Source organism: Rhincodon typus, chromosome 25 (assembly GCF_021869965.1).
Source record: "Rhincodon typus isolate 14 chromosome 25, sRhiTyp1.1, whole genome shotgun sequence".
Lineage (NCBI taxonomy): Eukaryota > Metazoa > Chordata > Chondrichthyes > Orectolobiformes > Rhincodontidae > Rhincodon > Rhincodon typus.
In genome coordinates, this window is record NC_063356.1 from 17,553,435 (window position 1) to 17,576,812 (window position 23,378).

The 23,378-nt window shown below is 38.6% G+C and overlaps 1 protein-coding gene across 1 annotated transcript in view; it reads right to left on the reverse strand.

Moving 5' to 3' along the window:
• Positions 1-4,685: 4,685 nt before the first annotated feature.
• The window catches only part of LOC109934068, a 41,099-nt gene continuing 22,406 nt past the window's right edge, over positions 4,686-23,378 (reverse strand). Inside the window, exons 3-5 of the mRNA XM_020532892.2 lie at positions 21,669-21,841; positions 11,797-11,937; positions 4,686-7,576 (exon numbers count right to left, since the gene is read on the reverse strand). Of these exons, the coding sequence (XP_020388481.1) occupies positions 7,388-7,576; positions 11,797-11,937; positions 21,669-21,841 (503 nt within the window). The 3' untranslated portion in view covers positions 4,686-7,387. The remainder of the gene's footprint in view (positions 7,577-11,796; positions 11,938-21,668; positions 21,842-23,378) is intronic.

The window sequence follows — 23,378 nt, forward strand, 5'->3', positions numbered from 1 at the left end:
GTCAAGGTCACTGGTCAATAGTTCTCTGGCTTCTCTTTACCACTTTTCTTAGATAATGGCACCACATTAGCCAATCTCCATTATTCTGGCACCTCACCCATGGCTATCGATGATACAAATACCTCAGCAAGGGGCCCACCAATCTCTTCTCTAGCTTCCCACAAAGTTTGGGATACATCTGATTAGGTCCCAGGGATTTACCACCCTTTATGCATTTTAATATGTCCAGCACTTCTGCTTCTGCAATATCGTTTCAAGATATCACTATTTATTTCCCCAAGTTCTCTAGCTTCCATGTCCTTCTCCACAGTAAACACTGATGCAAAATACTCATTTAGTATCTCACCCATTTGCCATGGTTCCACACATAGACAGACTTGTTGATCTTGAAGGGGTCCTATTCTCTCCCTAGTTACCCTTTTGCCTTTAATGTATTTGTAGAATCTCTTTGGATTCTCCCTAACCCTATCTACCAAAGCTATGTTATGCCTCTTTTTTGCCCTCCTGATTTCCCTCTTAAGTGTACTCCTACTATCTTTATATTCCTCTATATATTCATTCGATCCCAGCTGTTTATACCTTACATATGTCTCTTTCTTTTCCTTCACCATAGCCTTAATTTCTCTAGACATCCAGCATTTCCTACACCTACCAGCCTTGTCCTTTGTGCTAACAGGAATATGTCGTCTGAACTCTTGTTATCTCAATTTTGAAGGCCTCCCACTTTCCAACCGTCCCTTTACGTGTGAATAGCTCTCCCAATCAACCTTTGAAAGTTGTTGCCAAATACCATCAAAATTGGCCTTACTCCAATTTAGAACTTTAACTTTTAAATCAGGTCTATTCTTTTCCATACCCATTTTAAAACTAATAGAATTATGATCACTGGCCCCAAAGTACCACTGACACCTCAGTCACTTGCCATGCCTTATTTCCCAAGGGAAGGTCAAGTTTTGCTCCTTCTTAGTAAGTACATACACATATTTAATAAGAAAATTTTTTGTACACACTTAACAAATTCCTCTCCTTCCAAGCCCTTAACACAATGGCAGTCCCAGTCTATGTTTGGAAAGTTAAAATCCCCTGCCATTGCAACCCTATTATTCTGAGATCTCCTGACATATTTGCTTCTAAATTTCCTGCTGACTATTAGCCAAGATAAGAGAAATTTGAATAAAACAAAACCATAGATGCTGAATATCTGAAATGAAAACAGAAATTGCTGAAGAAACAGAGCAGATCCTGTGGAGACAAACCAGAATTTACAAATGAATTCTGGAGAAGTATCAATGGACTCAACGTTAACTCTGCTTTCTTTCCACAGATGCAGCCAGACCTGTTTGGTTTCACCAGTAATTTGTGTTTTTATGTGCAGAGTGATTGGAAGTGCAGACAATTTTCCTTTACCGAGAGACAGAACTATCACTAAAGCATGACATTTGATCTAATGGATTAGATGAGATGACTAAACATATCCAACAGAAATTAAGAAGTTAAATTTATGAACTCCTAGTTTAGGTTCAGGTTCTTTTCCTATTGAGCTTTTAACAACAATCAAATTCAGAATTACTAATAATTATGTGTAGTTGTACAGTTAACGTCAAAGTTTGCAAAACTGTGTAATCTTTTTGCACTATTAACATTTTATCATTAGTGTATTCAGAATTCATTTTACAAAATGAACCGAGTTTATTATATTTTCAATCAAAGTATAGTTGTACCCTAGTCAAACGATATATCTCATCTTCTCAAATTGTTTGCTAGCATTTTTATTATGTGCTACTCTGATGTCCACGGAAACAAGCTGCTTGCTGTCTATGGCACTTCACAATGAAATTTAATTGAAAATAGGTTATTGAACATGGCAAAAAGTCAAGTAATTGAGTTTCCTTTATTAAAGATAATTAAATAAACATAGCACTGGAGTTTTGTCACGTTAAAGGAATGCAAGGATTTAGTTGTCTACTCTAATCCATTGTTTGGTATTGGTTTTAATGCAGTGTATATGCTTCTGGAGAAATGTTCTTTTGGATAATTTTGGTGTTAAGAGAGCATTTGAGGTGGTTTAGCCTGCTCTTAGTGCAAGATGCCATCTTGATAAAGGAGTTAGATCTGGAATCAGGAACAGCTGTTGTATATTGTCAGCTACTGCTCATTAAGGAGACTATGCTATATTTTGGTGGATAGCACTTGGCCTAGCACCATCTAAGAGTGACTGGATGAAAGAGAATGAACAAATAATTGCAAAGGATTTTGAGTGATTCTTTGGGGCACGTAAGAGAGTAGTGCTCACTTGCTGCTGGAGATTTGAAAAGATAATTGGGAGACTTTCTGGAATACTTTGTTAAAACTTCACCAACATGCTATCTAAATTAATTTTAAAAATATTCTTGAGGACAACACCTAAAAATCCCAGCAATACTCTATCTTATTGAACTCCTAATAGGAGAAAGGGGACTGTTTGGTCATCAACAGCGTGATAAAAGTTTCCCTTCTGGAATTAGTGGAAGACTTTGGAGAAATCGGATTGGGATCTGTTGCTGCAGGAGGAGGAGACAGGAGGTTCTGATAGTCTGTATATTCCTTGTGGGTAGGGAAGATACTCCCTCCTCTGGGTCTCCCCGAGGATGACAACCTTTTTACAAGTCTGGAAACATGTGCACCCACTCTCCAGTCTCTGATCCATCCTGGAACTTGCTATGTGTTAGGCAAAGCACTCCATATTTTCATTGGAAATGGGTGAGTGGAGCCCACATAGCTAACTCCATGAAAATTGCATCTCATCTACATTTCAATGCTAAATCTGCAGTTGTTTGCACTAGCATCTTCTGGCAGGTTGATGCAGTTTTACTGATTGTCCATTTCATGCTGAAACCAGGTGCAACTTAACAGCAGAGCACCACAGTTCTTCAATGTCACCTTTCATCAAAATTATTTTTTGTTTAAAAAAGGAATCCAATATAAGGATGAATTCACTTATTCCACTTCTCCATCCACGTGACTCTCCTGTTGCAATGTGAAAAGCTTTAAGCAGATGAAACAGTACATTTCGTACAACTGCAGACACCTTGATATTTACATTCATTGAATTTGAGACTAACTGAACTATCAAATGTCTTGTGTGTTAAAGACCAAGTTTCAATGGCTTATCTTTAATTACCTGTGCACTGATAAGCATGCAGTATGTACATTGGTGGAGCAGCAACAAAATGTTAATGTTTCCATACTTTGTTGAAGTATTTTAAGTAATAATATTCTGGAGGAAGCATCGTAAACCTGCACAGGAAATCCTTGGCAAAGCCTACACAGCATCTGGAAGTACTAACACAGACATTTGGCACACACAAATCGACTGCATTGTTAACTGTGCTGTTAAATTAAACAAAGGATACGTAATTACTGAATATGCTGAGCTATCACATTTTTTCATAATTGTAAAACTTGTAAGCTAAGAAACTGATTCACTTGAATGGAAGTATCACTGGAGCTTACAATCACTTTCAGCAAATCAGTCACAGTCTTTAGTTCCTCTGCCTGCATAAAAAAAACAGGCAAAGAGTCATTTTAAAAATATTGTAATGCATAAATTATGTAATCCAAACTATAATTAACACTTTGAGGAACTTTTAAGGCTATTTTTATGTTGCGAACCATGGTAGTTGATTGGAACTGGAAAACTTGTTTGTTTGACTAAAGACACTTAATAACCATCAAAGAGAGGACTCTAGTTCTGTCTGTCTAGATATTTTTGGATTGTACAGTTTTAACTAAAAGCCAAAAGAATCCAAGACCATTTCAGTTTCAAAAAGAAAGTAACCAATGCAACAGCTAATTTAATTTTTTTTTTACTTAAATACTTCTATAGAATCTCTACAGTGCAGAAAGAGGTTATTTGGCTCATCAAGTCCCCACTGACCCTCTGAAGATCATCCCACCCTATCCCTGTAACCCTGCATTTACCATGATTAACTTACCGAGCCTGCACATCTCTGGACATTATGGAGTAATTTAGCATGGCCATCTACCCAACTTGCACACCTTTGGACTGTGGGAGGAAACCAAAGCACGTGATGGAAACCCATGCAGACATGGGGAGAATATGCAAACTCCACACACTGTCACCCAAAGCTGGAATCAAATTCAGGTCTTTGGTGCTATGAGGTAACAGTGTTGACCACTGAGTCACTGTGCCACCCAATTTCATTCCCCTTCCATTAGTAATTCCAAATGCCAGTACTCTGAAATTAACCCTGTTCATATTGCAGTTAGGAATTTGAACAAGTGAAGCAATTTGATGCCCACAGTTGTTTTCAAGTACCTTTTACATTTTGGTGGTTGCTGACCCACTCCACTTCACCAGCCCACATTGTCAGGGAAGGTCCATACTGGCTAGCAGTGGACAATCTCATCATGTTCTGTGTTTTCATGTATTACACAATGCTTGGCATCCATAACATAAATAGGATACAGGAACCAAGCAGATGTTTGGCTGTAAGGTCCTAGTGCTTGTCAATTAATAATGTGCTGGCATTGCAGAAAAATGTTTATTAAGCATTTTAATGAACCATGGTGAAAAATAACTATATTGCAGCACTGAATAGAATTTTTTCTCATAGTGAATCTATTAAATATTACTATATGTCTGAATAATTAAAAAAAGTTCTATGCAAGACCAGAAACTTAAATTGGTTTAACCAACTTTTATTATTTTTGATTAGAAGTATAAATCGTAGATATCAGACAAACGTTAACATTTTAGACATCTTACCACAGTGAACTGTTGTATGTTAGTAATCTTAACACAGCAATCATAGAAAAACTGCAAGCTGAGGCAAAACATATGAACATGATTATACACACTATTTTTCCTTAAAAAATGACAAAACATTGTTTAATCAAAACGTGTGTGTAACATGCTTTTTTAAAAACAAATGCACCCATAGAAAAGTGAAATATTTTTCACAGGGTATCTCATATTTTAAAATTCTAAAATCTGGTCTGAAAGTCAAATTTTAGAGGCAAGCATTGATATGTTGCTGAAAAGTCTGAAGTATGTGCTGTCAGTAGCAAGGTGTAAAAGTACTAACACTTTACTGTATTTCAATTATCAAATACGATAAACACTGCATCCACTTTTCAGTTTTGAGGGATACTAAAATCCTGCACAAGAAATCGATTATATTAGGATTTTAATTCCCCTTCCGATCTGCTAAAGAAAATAAATTCACCATTTTAAAATATAGTTCAGTGATTTAAGGCACTAACCATCTGTTTTATTTATTCCTGCTAGATCACATTGGATGTAACTAATGCCATTGGTTACATGATCACATTGTATAGTATTAACATAGTACAGAAAAATATATTGTGGTCATTAAGTTATCTTATATACTTAATCTATAACATTCTAAAGTGATGGTTAGAAACTAACTTTCCACTATACTATAACATATTTATGGCTCCACGATGGACAGTTATATGTAGAAAGTACTGCAGTTCCAATCTGCTTATAGTCACAAGATCTGGTACTATAGGTCAGCTCTCAGAATGAGTTGAGTTTTTGGTAAAACATTTCATTCAAAAACAAACAGGTCTCTCTAAATCTTTCTTTGTGTTAGTGGTAGTGGGAAGTTTGTGTCACAAATTCCAGAAGTATGGGTCACACACTATTGAAGGCAGCCTTAATGTAAACCAATTGAGGTATTGGTCCATCAAATAGGGGGACTCAGAAAAATGGCACAAACACCCCTCTGACATTAATGCAGATAAATATTTGCAGAACGCAATGTAGTTAACTGAGGTGAACCTTTCCCAAGTTTCCTAAAGCTGACAGCACTTTGGATAAGTGAAGATTTAAGTTGAAAGTTTATGGTGTAAGTCAGATTGTAAACACAGCAGACACTCTCAAATAATATTTGCAGTGAAATTGGTGAAAAGGCATAGTTAATGTAAGATTGTTGAGGACAGTTATTTGAAATCTGGCTAATGTACTGTGGATAATAAGATGTCACCTAATAATATGTAGGATGTATCTAGTTGATTGCTGTGAATTCTTATTAAAGCCACTTTATTTCCATTTGTCAACCAGCCAGCATTTCATTCACTTCCATCACTTGCATCGTTTTCTTCATGACATTTGAAACCCTTTTACAGAATCTAGTCACTTAAAGTAAGGGTGCAGCTAATGGTTTCATGTATTGGTAGACTTTCGTGGATCTTTATGTAATTCCCTTACACCCATGAATAACGGGCTCATTACTCAATTTTAAAAAAAAACAGTACTTAAAGCCTTTGAATGATTACAGCAGGGAGGAGGCCATTCGACCCATCATATCCACGTAATCAAGAGAATTGCATTTCTCTATTGTTTATGTTTGCACACAATACGTGAATTTGCTATTTGGTAATATGACTACCAAGAGACAGTTTAGACACGTCCCTGCCGGAATGGTGACATCGGTGGGATGTGGTGTTTGGGGAGCGAGGGATGCTGGTGAAACTATAACATTACACCTCAAGCCACAAAAGGCCTTTTTAATGCATATTTTGATTGCACAAAGTAACATTTTTCTTTACAATGTTCCCTTGTCTATTTAGCAGTTTCAGTACACTTCATCCTCGTTACTGCGAGGGTTAGGGGCACGGACTCCCCACAGATTACAAGACGTGGATACCTTTCCTACGTACCACGAAGGACTGCGAGATCAGACCGGATGAGTCAATGAGGAAAAATAAATTGATGGGGTCTGGGGCCTCCTTCGCAAAATGTGTGGATTTGTGGGTAGCATATCAGTGGATAACGAGGATGAAATGTAGTTGACTTCACTTCCAAAGCTGGTCGTACAACAGGGAAACAGCCATTTGAATGAATGCATATCTGATTAACTTATGTTTGTGTCTGAATGCACCTAATGTGATCTGACAAGCCGTTATTCCAACTGGAAATCAACTCATCAAGTTGAGGCATCTCACTGATGGGGAAAACAGAACATTTCACTAACTAAACATGAGGTGATGGTATTGAATCAGTGCTCAATGTAGAAATTCATCCTGCACATTACCCTAATTAATTATATCCTGCCTTTTATGACCCACTACACCAGCAACCATTAATTGCATATGCACTCAATCACCTTGTTATCTTGTGCTGAAGCTTATTTTAACTGCAAGGTTCACCACCTACCACTGAAAAATCAATTTGCACGTCACTTTTATGAACAGCAAATTGTAAACCAGGTCAAAGAGTACAAGGGCAGCCTTGCAACTGTTAATTTCATTTTACAATTAAAAGACATCTTCAGTTCTGTAAGCCAAATGTATAGTACCTGGCATAGGGTCATAATTTAGAGAATCGGACAATGACACCTCCATTTCTTTCCGTTGTGCATTAGAGTTCTGTGTCTGCTTCTTTCCTCTGGTGACCATTTCCTGTCGGCTCTCCTGCTGTAGCTTTTTGGTTCTCCCCATTCTCCTGTGCCTCTCCATTCAGTTTTGGCTTCTCATGTGCATCTGATTGGTCCTCTGGAGCAACAGAAAACATTGTGCTATCATGATCCTGTGCATCGGGCTCCTCATCCTTAAAAGAGAAAGGACAAACTGAATTTGTTGCTAGCGCGCACAGCTGCCGAGCCGGGGATACACGTTAACACTAGCTCATCGCTGGTGACACAGCTGTTGCATTTTGGTGACCTGTAATTCTATAAAGGGTGTTTGCTTTGCCTGTTACACTTTGAAGGGCTCTTGTCAAGACAAGAAATAAATGGGGAAGCAGAATGTTGGGAGGAAATGTTGCCTTTCGCTCCCTAATCAATCGTACAAATTTATTTTAGACATTGATGGCTAACGACCTCTTAAAAATAAATATACAGCAGTTTTGTAAAAGTGGACTTTTGGTCCCCAATTTACTTTATATAAATTTACAGATGTCAATGTCAAAACTGTGCATTCCAGTTCAGGAACCCTATAGTGAACATTGATTGTCGTTGACTCTGATCTATAAATTAAACGGAGACCACCAGAGGGCTCTCACTCCCCATGCAGGTGACCGACCCTTAGTCTTGCAGTAGCAGTATGACTGATGCACACAATTTAATGTTGAAAGAAAACATATCTACATTGGGATTGCTAAAATAGAGACAGGAGGTGATCATTACAAATTAACCAAAGTGTTTCTCAGCTCCATTAGTGACAGTTTAAACACTAATCCGAATCTCTCTCTCTTTCTGAGTCTTAATAAAAACCGAAAAAAACTGCGGATGCTGGAAATCAGAATCAAAAACCGTTCTGAGGAAGGTCGCTCGACGAAAATTGATTTCTCTGCACCGATGCTGCCAGACCCGCTGAGCTTTTCCAGCAATTTCTGTTTTTGTTTCACACTCTTTCTCGTTTGGTTTTCTAATGGATTTCAAACTAACAGTTAATGACAATCAAGGAACCTCAATGGAGTTTGGTTGTAAAAAAAGAGTTAATTAACAAAAAGTGACGATGATTTTAGTTTGGCTTTTCCAGACAGGTTACTAATCGACGACGTTAGCTTCAAATGGTGCTGTAACACTATGAGCAACGGTGTTCTTAGTAATAATGCTGTTTAGCCCAAGTGGGCAGAACGCAGAGTGAATCAACAGGTCTGGCAGTCTCACGACTTTTCTGACATTCAGGAATGATAATGACTAATACAGTGTTCTAGAAATGTATGATTTTTTGAAATTTGAATTTCTCACCTCCCCAACCCATCCTGAATGTGATTAGAATCATGCGCTCAGTTCTCATTTTACAATTTAAAAGTGTTTAATAAGAATTTTAATAATTTCAAACTAGCTTCCCACTGAAACTTTCAGCTCGAAACTCCTTTCTTGCTTTTCCACGATTGAAGGGAGAAAAATGACCGAATGTTGACAGCTGAAAATGTTAGTTTACACTGCTATTGCAACAAAGTAAAACAGAAAATGCTGGAAAACGTGGGTCAGGAGGTTTGTCAACTTGAAATAATTACTGTCGTCCTACTGGTTGGTGTTTATATAGTATTTTGTACCAAATTCTGGAAAACATCGTAAGTTGCTTCATAGCAGCATTATAAAATAACCTTCAAAACCACTGGGATTTTGGAGCAACATGGGAATTGAACTGGTACATCTTTCTGTTTTCTTTCTATAACTTTCTAATGTTCAGTAGTCTAGGTAAAAGGTTAATGAGGTAGCTGACCAAGAGACAGTTATCTGTCAATCACCTGAAACCTGAATATGGCAATAATAGAAATTGCTGGAAAAGCTCAGCAGGTCTGGCAGCATCTGTGGAGAGAAATTGGAGTTAACATTTTGGGTCAAGTGACCCTTCCACAGAACTGTTGATAGGAAAAACTAGGAAGAAGTTTTTTTTATTCTGAAGATAGGGTTGGGCAGGCATAAATGATAGGTAGAGATAGAGCCCAAGGAGAGATAAGAACAGTTGGACAGACAAAGGAGTAGATAATTATCAGCCTAGGAGAATGAATAGCTACTCATGGGTAACTAGTGGCTAACAATGTGATGTGTGTAATAATATACCATGTGATAACAAGGCATGGTGTGTTGGGGGTTAGGGCAAGGACATGGGGGAAGGTGCCTCAAGCCCTAAAATTTGTTGAACTCAAAATTGAATCGACAAGGCTGTAGAGTTCCCAAGTGGAACTCCAGTTTATGCTGAGCTTTGCTAGAGTACCGCAGCAAGCCTGAGACAGAGATGTTGGCCAGGGAACAAGGTGGCGTGTTGAAATGGCAGGCAACAGGAAGCTCAAGGTCTTTTTTTTTACAGACAGAACGTAGATGTTCTGTGAAATGGTCATCTAGTCTTCACTTTGATTCCCCAATGTAGAGGAGTCCACACTGTGAGCAGCAAATGTAGTAGACTAAATTGAGTGAAGTGCAGGTAAAGTGCTGCTTCACCCGGAAGGTTTATTTGGGCTCTTGGATACTACCAGACACACATTCCTCTCCCTTCCCTTGCCAGCCTTCTGCAAGGACTGTTCCCACCGGGATACCCTGGCCCACTCCTCCTTTACTCCCAACACCCCCATAGTCCCATGGCACCTTCCCAGCAACTGCAGAAGGGTAACACCTGCCCATTTCCTTCCTCCCTCCTTAGTACCCAGGAAACTATTGGAAGCAAATCTGACAGAAAAAATGTGTATTTGGAGAGATAGAGATTAATCAAGGACAACCAGCATGATTTTGATAAGGGGAGGTCAAGTCTGCCTAACTTTTTCATAGCGGCAACCAGGTGTGTAGATGGGATCACTTCTCTGAAAATTTCCTATGTATCTATTCTACTAACTCTCCCTGACAGTTTGGTGGGCTACAATGCACTTACAGCAATGCGATTGCTTCCTTTTTTTTTGATTTGACGTTTTACCCTTACAGCCTCATTTATGAGGAACCTTGTAAGATGTCATCCTTTCTTATTGCAGTAATTGACTCCTTTATCAATATTGCAATACCATTACCTCTTTTACACCACACCCCTGTCCTGCCTGAAGATTCCTCGACCATATCTCTGTGATAGCGATGATATCATAATCCCATGAGTTAATCAACATCCTCAACCGATTTGTCATACTCACTAGGCTCCTTGCCTTAAAATAAATGCATCTGAATTTGCCACACTCCCTTATCTTCTCTTGACAATATTGGCTCTGCATCTCAGACTGATTTGGTTTTTCTTCTGTACTTGTCTTAGTATCGCCTGCTATTGCATGTCAGCCCAAGTCCCATTCTGCTGACAAATTAGTTTAAACCCCTACCAACAGCAATAGCAAACCCTCCCCATGAAATGTTATGCTGTAACTGTCGGATTTGTACAAGTCCCACCTTCCCCAGAAACAGACGTGGTAATCCACGAATCTAAAGCCTTCCCTCCTGTGCTCCCCTCTTCAACCACATATTCATCCACTGTATCTGCCTATCCCTAAACTCACTAGCATGTGATTGTAATACAGAGCCTCATCTCTTTGTAATTATGTCATTGGCATCAATGTGAACCTTGACCTCTGACTTCACCATCTTCCAGCTGTCCATCTTTACACTGGCACCACACATCATTCTGGAGTCACATCTGCTGCATCAGAAACACCTCATTTTCCAAAATGTGTATCTTCCAATGCTACTTTATATTTACCAGGCAAAGTGATCAAAGATTGACTTTCGTAGACCAAAATTGCTTCTGCAATTAATAAGACACAAATAAAACAAATATTCCCTTCTCTGCCTGTCTATAAATTCTCCATTAGGCGGCTCACACAGTGTGAAATAAATGATACAAGCCTCAAAAATTTTGAGCTAAATTTGTCAATTCATTGAAGGGAGCGGCTGATGCCATAATTAGTAGATATCTGGTTGACTGTCTTTTAAAGGGAACATTTTGCTTCTGTACCAATTTCCTTCCTCACATTTTAGCAAGTTTACAAGTTAGCTGACGCTGAACAATCGATTTTGTTTTATTGTGTTTGTATTGATAGATCTATACGCAACTAACACAAGCCCTAAACATACCATAATGTGAAACAAAGCTTTGAGTGAGGCTGATGCTCAGCAGATGAACCTCCCCTCGGTACACTGACAGCAAATTAGGAAATTATGAACTTTACATAAATTATTGTCTGCCCACATATGCCACACACACCTTCATGTGCACATATACACTCTCATCAAAAGCAAGACACCCCGACATCAATAGAAACAAATATTCTCCTATAACGGTTCTAATGTTATTTTTATTAATTGTTACAGAATGTCAGTAAATCTTCTCTGCAGTTTAGACAATTACCAGTCTCTTGCTCTGTGGGCTCTGGGACCGCTTGTTCATCTGATAGTATGCAACCAGAATCATTGCAGCAAGAAGCAATCCACTGACAAGTAATGAGATTAGCACCTTAGGGGAGCCAGGTTTGGAATGTTCCTTAGCAGTCTGGAAAGAAAGAAATATCATCTCAGTGTGACACAATTGGTTTGAATTTTCTACAAAGAATAGCAGTTAGCTATCAAAAATTTTAAATTACTAAATGCTAATGTTTGCATAAAGAGACTTTACACATCTATGTAGCAGTAAGTGCATTCATGCTGCCTTGGACATTTAATGCCATAAATCTAATCACGTACTGTCAAATTTATGAGTGTTACCAAAGTAAGACCAAACGGCTGAATTTGACCAGCTTTCTGGAAGCAGGGTGGGAAGTGAGGCGGTGGAAATAGGGATGGTAATCTGGTATGATCCTGTTGTCAAAGAATATTTCCAAAGGCAGGAATGGTAGCACCTTAGCCACATGCCTACCAGAAGTGAGATTCATATAATCCAAGTAATTAAATTTTTGATGTCTACTTAATGACTTCCACTGGGGTTTCCTGAACAATGGAATGGTTACCCCATGGTGTGTTATGCTTTCCAGCTGGAATGAAGAATCCTCCGTGTCCAGGCCATCTGATGAGGAAGGATGGGTGAAGGTGTGGGGGATTTCCTTTCAGGAAGCTTTGTGACCCAAGGAGTGGTGCCTTGACAACAGCCGTTACTCTCATGGCTCTGACATTGCCTTTGGAATATTCACCCTCCTATCACCAGGAACCACCTGTGTAGGCTTCGGAAGCTGAGTTTTGTCCTGCCATCGAGACACACGGTAGGGTGGTAAAGTGTCAATTCATCAGCGGACTGAGTTGGAAATCGGTGGATTTATTGCCACAACAACAACAACAATATATATTTATGTAGTACCTTTAGCAAAGTGCTTCTCAACAACTATATGCAACAAAATTAGACTCCAAGCCACACAATGGTATTAGAGCAGAAGACCAAATGCTTGCTCTGAATGGCAAGTTTTAAGGAGCATCTTGAAAGTAAGGTTGAGATATTCTGAGCAGAAATTCCAGAGCTCTGAGCCGAGACAGCTCAAGGCATAGCCACAAATAGTGCAGCAGCACAAACTGAAGCTATTCAAATAGAAGAATTAAATGAGGACAGGTACCTTGAAGGTATTTGTAGGGCTGGAGGAAATTACAGAGAAAGGGGGAGTTGAGGCTATGGATGTGTTTGAGAATAAGGTGAAGAAATATAAAATGGATTCCAAGTTAGGGAATGTTTTAATGTAGTTTAGCAAGCACATTGATGGGTGAATGAGATTTGCATAAGGAAGGACATGGGCAGCAGAATTTTAGGTCAGCTCAAATGTTAGGAGGTAGAATGTGGGATGCTGGCAAGAAGTGCTTTGAAATAGTCAACTTTACAGTTGAGGTATGGATGGATTATTCAAGATCCTAAAGGATGCACACAGAACGCTGATGATGGAATAGGTGGAAAACGCATACTTAGAACTTCGGTTGTTTTTAGACACTTTTCCCCAAAGTGAAGTGTCTGTTAAATTCAAAACTACATTTGTTGCTACAAAATCCATGCTTCAGACTCTAAATGTTGACTTTGAACATACTTAAATAACTAATAGATTACCACACGGACTTCGACGATTCAAGCAGGTAGTTCAGCACCATAAGCTCATGCCAATTAGGGATGGGCAATAAATGCTGTCCTAGCCAACAATGCTCACATCCACTACAAGAACAAAAATGAAATAACTTTCACAATCTTAGAATATCAAAGAGCTTTAAAGCAAGTGCCATGTTCCCCTACATTTAAATAGTGACAGTACTTTTGAAATGTAGTCAACATATAAACAAAGGAAAACACAGAATATAATTTGTGAACAACAAGTTTTGACAAACTGCAGTGAGATCTATAATCAGAAAAGCTATTCTATTGATGTTGGTTGATAGATAAATATTAAATATTACCCCGGGAAAACCTTGCTTTTCTTTGAATAGTTACAAGTTTTTTTAATGCCATCTTAAGAGAGTAAACAGGATGTCAATGTCACATCTTATGTAAAACTGAGCATATCTGACAGTGTATCACTTCCTCAGTGCAGGACTAGTGTGTCAGCCTGGATTATGTGTTCAACTTTGATAGAATGAGGTTTGAAACTAAAATTTTCTGACTTGGAGGTGTAAGGATTTGGACTGAGCCAAGGCTGACACCTAATACAACAAATATTGCATGTCTATTGGCAGAAATCTAACAACTTAAATGAGTGGCTCCTCGGGAACAGGCTTAGAATAAGCAACAGTCATAAATACTCCAGAAAAACCCTGAGGTGCCTATCAAAATATCTGTGGTCAAAACACATTTTTGCCAAGAATTTTCAAGGAGCACACAAGGGAGAGATTAGATCCCTATAGTCTCAGCAGTTAGACACGAATAAAAAATGATTTGTTATGTCAATAGCAGGTTTGTTTTAAAGTACTACTCACGATGGCTGCTTTAGAATTAGAAATAGCTTTATTGTCATGTACTCACATGAGTGCAGTGAAAAGTATACAAGTCGCCACTTACGACGTGATCTTAAATACAAAGGTAGCTAAGTGCAGATTCTTAAGTAGAAATTCTTAGGAAAAATTAGAAAAATAAAGAAATAAAATGTCCAGCATTGGACCTGCTAATATCACTTTGTATAGCCAGCAATAAAGGAATTATTTTTGCTGCATTGATTATTCTCAGATTATTTGGCATTTAAGGCAGTCTTAATCAGTTTCTTTTGTCTGTTGAATTTAAATCCATTCTACAAAAAATGCCCAGAGTACAGTGAGGTAAATTGTTTTATACACTGGCTGAATACAGGAGCAGTATAGAGCAGGGGGCAACTTAATTTCTCGTTGAGCAAAAGTGTTCCAACGCTGGCCTCTTATTCAAAAAGCTTTTACTCATGTTTAAATCATAACAATGGGAAGAGATATTGTGGTCCAGTTTGTAGCATCCCTGCCCCAGAGCCAGAAGTGTTAAATCCCAGTCCAGAATTTGATGAACAAGTACCAAGAAGGTATGTTCATAATGTGACCAAACAGGTAGATGATGAAGTTTTAAATCTTCTCGACAGACACCATTGGAAGCGGTGAGAATGGGAGAGATACTTGGTTAGCCATGTGTTGGAAAAAATATTTGAACTGTGACTGTCACTATCCAGACTACAACAAAAAGGCACTTTATCACAGGAAATTCGACTCCAAGTGATCTGTAAAAAACCACCAAGTCATGAAAATGAATATCAGAAAATTATTGATATACATGAAAATCAGAACTGAGTCCATTGTTCTCACCTATTGCACTTGTAAATATCAAAGATGACTGTGAAAGACTAAGAGTTATTTTTGAAACTGTACAGCATAATATGTACTACCCGCATCACAATGCAGTTTTCCTTATGAAAAACAGTTTAAAGTAAACTCTGCGATTCTGTCCATGAGTTGGTATTCGTGTATTCCAGGTACTGCAGTCTAAGCTGCTTAATTCAGGGAAACTTCACAAACTCTCAACGTCCTGGGGGTTGCCATTGATGAGAAACTAAACTGGACTAGCCATATAAATACTGTAGCTAAAAAAAAGCAGGTCAGGAGCTAGGAATCCTGCAGAGAATAACTCACCTCCTGACTCCCCAAAGCCTATCCACCATCTATCAAGGCACAAGTCAGGAATGTGATGGAATACTCCCCACTTGCTGATACAGCTCTAACAACACTCAAGATGCTTGAAACCATCCAGGACAAGCAACCCACTTGATTAATATCACATTCACAAACATTTTTGCCACTGACATACAAAATAAACAGCATGTGTTATTTACAAAGTTGCACTGCAGAAATTCACCAAAGTTCCTTATACAGCACTTCCAAACCTGGGACCTCTACCATTTTGGAAGAACAAGGGCAGTAGAACTCATGGGAACACCACTGCCCGCAAGAGCCCCTCAAGCCACTAGCAATCATGACTTGGAAGTATATCGTTGTTCCTTCTGTTTGGCTGGCACAAAATCTTGGAACTCCATCCATAACAGCATTGTGAGTCTACCTACAGCAAATGAGCTGCAGTGGTTCATAAAAGCAGCTCACCACCACCCACTCAAAGCCAACTGAGGATGGTCAACAACTGCTGGCCCAGCCAGCAATGCCTGCATCCCTTGAGGGAATAAAAAAATTCTGAAGTCTGAAAGAGCCCAGCTTCCAAAGGCCAACATCGTTGAAGATAAAAGAAACACTGTTCAGGAATGAATTATGATTTTGTTGCAACTTATGCAATTTTAGCTGTGTTTTCCATGTTAGAAATCTTTGCCCAGATTTTCTGCCAGATATATGTTATGCCAGCACAGATGGAATTGTGTATGGGGACCTTGCAGATTTTCTATTGGTGCACACTCAGAGGAATTGCCTCGAAATTGAATTTTCTGCTGGGTAATTCTGCTGCTTTGGGAATCCTCCGACAGTCTTCATTGAAATTGAATACTTCGGAGCGTTATGATGAAATTAACTAAAATAATTACCCAGAAAGTTGGACTATTAAATACATGGTCTATCCCCTGAGTAACTAATAAATGGATCCCATGCTTTACCTCACACATGCCCAGTACCCTTCTCCCAGACCACTTGCATTCCCCTAGACTCTAATCTGACACTCCACCAGTACTTGACCCACTTCACTACCACTAGATGTCCCCCTGACAATCCTGCCAGTCTCTCACCAACAGTTGGACCCCAACACCACCCTATTCCTGCTGCCAAATACGGCCACACCAAACTCTCCTCCACCCGTTGTTGAACTTAATCTGACCTGACCTCCCGTGACATCCACTGTACAAGATAATCCCATTGGACATAACCTGACACCCTTACTACCAGACCTGAGCCCACTACGATTCTGTCTCCAGGCCTGACCTAATCCACCCCCGAGGAAAATTTACATTGCTATTTAAAAGAGAAGAATGTGCAAGCTTACAGTGGGAAGGCAGGACAATGGCACTAAGTGAACTGATCATTCGGAACAGATACGGACACAATAGGTTAAATGGCTTCTTTTTGAAAAAAAGGATTTTTAATCGACCTGTTCAGAGTTGCTACCACACACCTCTGGAGCAGGTGGGACTTGGGTTTCCTTGTCCAGGGATAGGGACATTATCACTGTGCCACAAATGATTCAGTGATTCCTCCTCAACTTGCTTCTTTAGCAAGGATAAGTCTAATGGAATACTAATGAGAAATGAAACCACTCCAGCATCCATTGCAGAACAAACCTATATCTCGTGATTACAGGCATTTGTTGGTATGGGAGAGACATTAACAGAATTTCAGGTATTGAAATTAGGACTAAACCTACCTCTGGCCCAAAGTAAAGTTGCAATGCAGAAAGCATGTTAAGTGAACTTTATGCTATAGTTACAATTCTTTTATTGCATTTCTCCCTGAGCCTGACTTGCTGCGAACAAACATTTAGGGCAAAGACCTTTCTCAGAATAAAATGTGGAATAAATTAGTTCAGTAATGCCTTCACTGCATCCAATACCAACTATGATATCTCTTTTGTTAATAAGTCACTGGAATAAGTTTTGAGTAATTATAGTTTTTATAGCCAGGTAAAAATTAGTCAGGAATCACGCAGAGAATGTGGCTGCCAAGGCAAAATTCTTGGCACTGAGAATCAATACAAATCCGATATCTATTTCATTTCTGGATTAAAAATGTTGAAATGTCTGTGGGAAAACTACAAGGAATAATACCCAATCTTACCTCAAACTACGAATGGAAAATGAACATTTTCAGGGAAAATAATGAGAAGCCCAGCAAACAGGATATGATCTGAATATTTTAACCCACAAAAATATTTTTACACAGTGGAAACTCTTGTCATCTAGAGTATTTCCTTTACAGATATTCAGTACTTGAAGCATGACAAACTTCTGACTTGTTTGCCAAGAGGTTTTACGTCTAGGTCAGGATTAATTATCTTTAGGTGATATGGCTGCAGAACAACAGTCAATTCACAATAGTTGCACCTCAGCTTATTTAAACATTCCTTTACTTTCCCATAATAAAAATAAATAAAAATGATCTTTTGTATTTGGAATAAAGACAACAGTCCTTACATTGTTTGCTGCATTCACACAGAAACGTTGAGAATGCAATATATATTCAGTAGAAATCAGCTAGATGTATCATTTCAAATGCAGTCAAGCATTGCTTGTCAAATATCTGCACTAGTTTGTGTTCCACCAAAATAAATAATTGCTATTTGAACTGAAGAATATTATAAATTAAAACTCATAAGCACGTCCATCTACTAGCGACACACTCTGATGAGACTTACGAACAATGAGAAATTCAAAGTGATAAAGACCAAGAACTGGAGGAACACAAGAGGGATTTTATGGATCACACAGAATTGGGAAATGTAGCATGCAGAACTATTGAAGTAGGTGGGATGTAAAATCTTGATTTGTTGGTGAATTGAGATGTAGAGATAAAGTCAGCAGGGTATTTGTGCTGTGTTGGGCCTCACATAGGCGTATCACAAGTTTGTACCTCTAATACATTTTCAGGCAATGAATACTTAGTTGTGATAAATTATTGTGTTTAATAAGCCCTGCCTTCAATATAAAGTCATAGGTGCATGAGAATTTCTTTGCATGTGGTTCATGTTTGCTTAGAGGTGACATGCACCAATCAGCTTTGTGCTATTACATCTGAGGTCAGCAGTTTCCCTTATTGAACTCTACAATACAAGACAGGGAGCATACTGGCAGTCTGTCAGAGAACTTGGGACTGGAAAGCCTGAGTCAGTGGTGAAGGGGTGGGGTTGGACCAGGGGCATGGAAGAGTAGAAGAGAGATCCAAATGCAGATGGAGAGTAGGGTCAATTCTCAAGAATTAAAGGCAATAGAATTCGGAAGAAACATTTTAGCAGTGATGCAAATCCAGGAAACTTTTTATGTCTGACTTGTAGCTGCTGCATTGTCAGCTGATGATAGATTTCACCAATAAAATGCATCTTCCACCATGGTATTGCTCATGTTCATGTACATGGTTTCAATTTTAATTGCAGTTGCATGGGGAATTGAGAAAAGCAAGAAAATGGAAGTGGTGGGAATGGCTCAACAGCTCTAAAATTCTTTGCATAATAATATTTGATGTTCAAAAGGTTATCCTCAAAATACAGACTTGATTTCACATATAACAATTTAGTATTGAATGTAATACAGGCATATTTCCCCTGGTGGTGTTCACAATGTATTGGAATATGGAACAAGATACATTATTAGGACTACTGATTTACAGTGATTGCAATAACACATAATTTGACTTCTTTGTTTTAATCTAACAACATCATTTATGCTTTCAAGCTACAGTTGCATGGTCATGTGTGCATTTACACACAAATTATAAATCAATGACTAAGACCAATAACTATTAGCTAAAGTTTATTTTACCTTTTCCGAAAGCCAAAAAATACAAAGGATAGTGTTTCAAACTTGCAGATATGAACCTCTTGTAGCAATACAGGGGGTCCAGGTAGCCATTAGGATCAGTAGCATCAAGTGGGTTTGGGAGTGATATTGTATGGGAGAGCTGGAAAGGGGGTTGTGGCCTTGTGATGGATGTATTGTGATTCTGCTTGGCAGAATAGCGAAGGTGATAAGAGGATTTGTTTAGGAGTGGAGACGTGTGTTAGGGAACAATGAGATTTGTAATCTGATGTGCTAAATCCCCGGAAGAAAGGTAAGGCACATGAAAGTGGCAGATGAGTCAAAAGGAATTAATATAACATAAGTGCTTTGAGAAATAAACCTTGCATATACATGGAAATGTGTCTTCCAAAGAAGACTTCTAATGAAATATACACATTGATTGTATTTCTTTAATGCTAGGCATCTTAATACTTAAGTGAAATGATGCAGGAAGAATTTATATTTTGAAATAAGTGCATCATGTTGTGGATGCTGGAAAACAAACAAAAACAAGCTGCTGGCGAAACTCAGCAGGTCTGACAGCATCTGTGGAGAAAGAAAAATTGAGTTAACATTTCAAGTTGGATATGACGGTTCTTTGGAACTTTGAACTCGAAACATTCACTCTGTTTCTCTCCCCATAGATCCTGCCAGACCTGCTGAGTATTTACAGAACTTTCTGCTTACATCTTGATATTTTCAAGTTGATTGTAGCTTTCTGCTTGGTTACGTAAAACACAACAATGCATTATTAGTGATTTAAAACCTCATGAAATCAGTATTTTTTGATTATTTTAGGTGGCAAAATACATTAAAATCAGCCTTGCACTATACCTAAAGCAATAATGCTTGTTGTGCACAGTGACTTTGCTGCAAAATCATCAGACTGCTAAACATTGTGCTCCATTTTTAATTGGCAGAACACCAACTGGGGTACAAATCCCTCTGGCAAGCTTGTAATAAGAAACCTTTAACCAATTAAAACAAAAGAAGAATTTAGCATATTTCAACAGAATGCTAACAGTCTGGATGAGCTGCAATTATATTGCAAAGTTCTAGATGATATTCACAACTCATTCATGATTACAAAGCAATTATTTAAACTTTAAAAATTGTGAATTATATTCTATTTTCAAATTCTCGTGGTTATATCTTGTTTTAAATTCCCATACAGGAACACTATACGCCACATTCTTAGTGAAGACTTGTTGCTCAAATCCATATTTGTGTCCTGTTTCTGATGGAGCTTGTAAGACACTGAGGCCAATGTCTTGTTCAACATGAGTCTCTGTTATTCAACAATCTGCGTAAATATTGTATAGGTGATCCTAGCAGTTGAGAAAGCACTTCATAGCAGCGTGCAAAAGCTGTCTACCAATTGTTGATGCTCAAATTAAAAATGTATCTCTCTCTCACACAACCCAACCACCCAGTCTCCATGTTGAAACAGATAACACACAGTAAATATTCTGATAATGTAACAGGACTTGTTCTACGCATAGAGGAGCTGGCCTGTTATGTTCTCCTCCGACAGTCCATTACTTACCAGGGTGTCTCCTTATGCTGGTGGAACTAGGCGTACTGACTCAATTATATAACAGTACTACAGCTGAAGTTGTTATTGGCATTAGGGACTGTCGCAGTAAAATAACACAGTAGACAGGGACAAAAAGGGGAAATGTTTACAGTCTTTTTGATGGACCGGTGACGAGCTCCTGGACTTTCACAATGAGGGCAATTCATTTTGCTTCAAAATGTGTTTTAAGAGCAAATCATCAATGCCACAGGAAACACTGCTTTTCTGTTGAGAAAGGATGTTAACAATTTACTTCTTGTAAGACATCAGTGGATGCAAATGTTCCATAGGTCTATTGTTAGTGTGTGGGAGGTGAGGAAACAGAAGGAGGGAAGCATGCTTCCTGTTTTTGAAGCAAACATAGTGAAATCTGAAGCTCATAGCAGAATGTCTGATCCAAGACCTGGTTTAGCAAAACTAACAAGGTGTTCTTTCAATTTGTAAGCTTTTAGAAATATACATTTGTTCAAAATGTAAGCACTTGTTTCCTTCATTAAGCTTCTGACTTCTTATTCTGTTCAATTCTGACAATATATTGCACATCTTTCAATGCAAATGGATCCTCAAGACATAAATGGAAAATGAAAACAAAGTGTGTACACCATTATTAGGTTTACATTAATTATGCTTTCCTAGGAAAGGAGCACAGTAGACAGGGACAAAAAGAGGAATATTGCCATTTTAACAATTATTACAATTAATTTACAACACAGTAATTTTTCACATGAACAGATGTTTACAACTTGATCTATTTACCTGCTTGCCTTTTGCTGATCCATTTTTCCCAATGAGAGGAGGTGAATTTGTTATAGGACGCGGAGTAGCTTCAGTGTGATCATGTCCATGTAGTGTCACAGCGGCACTGACCTGACCATCTGTTATTGATCTGTTAGTTGAATTTTCAGTGGAAGTATTGAATGCACTTTCATCTGTGAGCATACAAATGTGCTGAATTGTTACAAGGCTAAAACTCACTACTCCTCTGGTATTTCCAGTACAGTTGGTTCTGCAATAACATGTGTTCTGTCAACGCAAATTGGTTGTAATGCGATTGATGAATAGGGGAATGCTGTTTCTAAAATGCGAACTTGTGTTGGCTATAACGCGATTCCATTGTGCTTGGAAGAGTATGCATTGACATCACATGGTCGTTTCACCGGCTGTGTCGTGAATACGTGCAATGTTAGCATCGAAAAAGTCTCTGTGCCAGAATCACATGATCATTTTGCGGGCTTTGTTGTGAAGTGCTTTCTGTGAGACAACCTCCTCCCCCATAAAGTCATCTTGACATTTTTTTCAAGGTATAATGTTAAATTTACTTTTATTTCATGATTAGATATGAATTAAACATTTATTCAAATTATGCTATCTTTTGTGTTAGGCTTTCGAGTGATTTTTGAGCGATTTTGAGTGATTTTTTTTGGTAGTCTGGCCCTAACTTCACTTTTCCCATAGGCTGCATTATTTCTAGTGTGTGATTTTCTATAACACGATATTGCACAGGAATGCAACTATAGCGTTTTAGCAGAACCGACTATATTCTTAAAGTATGATTACTATCACAAATCTGATCGGACACTAAGGATTAGGAAGTTTGAGATCCCAGTTTTGAAATGATGTTTTTTACTAATATTTTTCTCTGGTCATCTTCTATTTTAACCTTCCTACTTTTGAATGTTACCAGCTCTTGGGTATCAACAGCCCCTTGGTGCAAATTTTTTTTTGGTGTAGGGTACACATGATGTGCATGTGTATTTAAAATATATGTCACATTGGGGTGCCATGATGGCTCAGTGGTTCACACTACTGCCTCATAGCACCAGGGACCTGGGTTCAATTCCAGCTTCTGGTGACTGGCAAATGCAGTGTTATGGGGATGTGGTAGTTCTGGGAGGGATGCCCTTCACAGGGTTGGTGTGGACTCAGTGGGCTGAGTGGCCTGCTTGCACACTGTACAGATTCTCTGAATAAGTGAGCGTGCATGTTTCTGAATATGTGTGTGCAGGGGCAGGGAGACATACATAGGAACATAAGACTTAGGAGTGGGCCATTAGTCACTTTGAGTCTAACCTCATTCAATAAAATATCAACAGATCCACTTGTAGTCTCAACTCCATTTTGCTTTCTGCTCCCATTGCCGTCAGCTCCTTCTTTTATCAAAAATCAAGGTACATGTGTTTGTGGGGGGATGTGTGTGTAATACTGTGTGTGGAGAGAGGTGTGTGTGCTTGTGTGAATATCTGCTGTTATGAATTCTAAACTTTTCAGGATGAAGATGCTTCAACATGTCTCTTTAAGTAAGTTGGACAGTATGTTCTGGTAAAGAGGGAAGGGGAATAACTGATCAACACCTCAGCTCAGAGGAATGATCATGAGATCATGTTGCCGTTGAAGAGGGAATCACAAACAGAAACTTAGGGAAGAATCAAGTCACAATTTCAGCACAATTTCAAAGTATCTCACCGA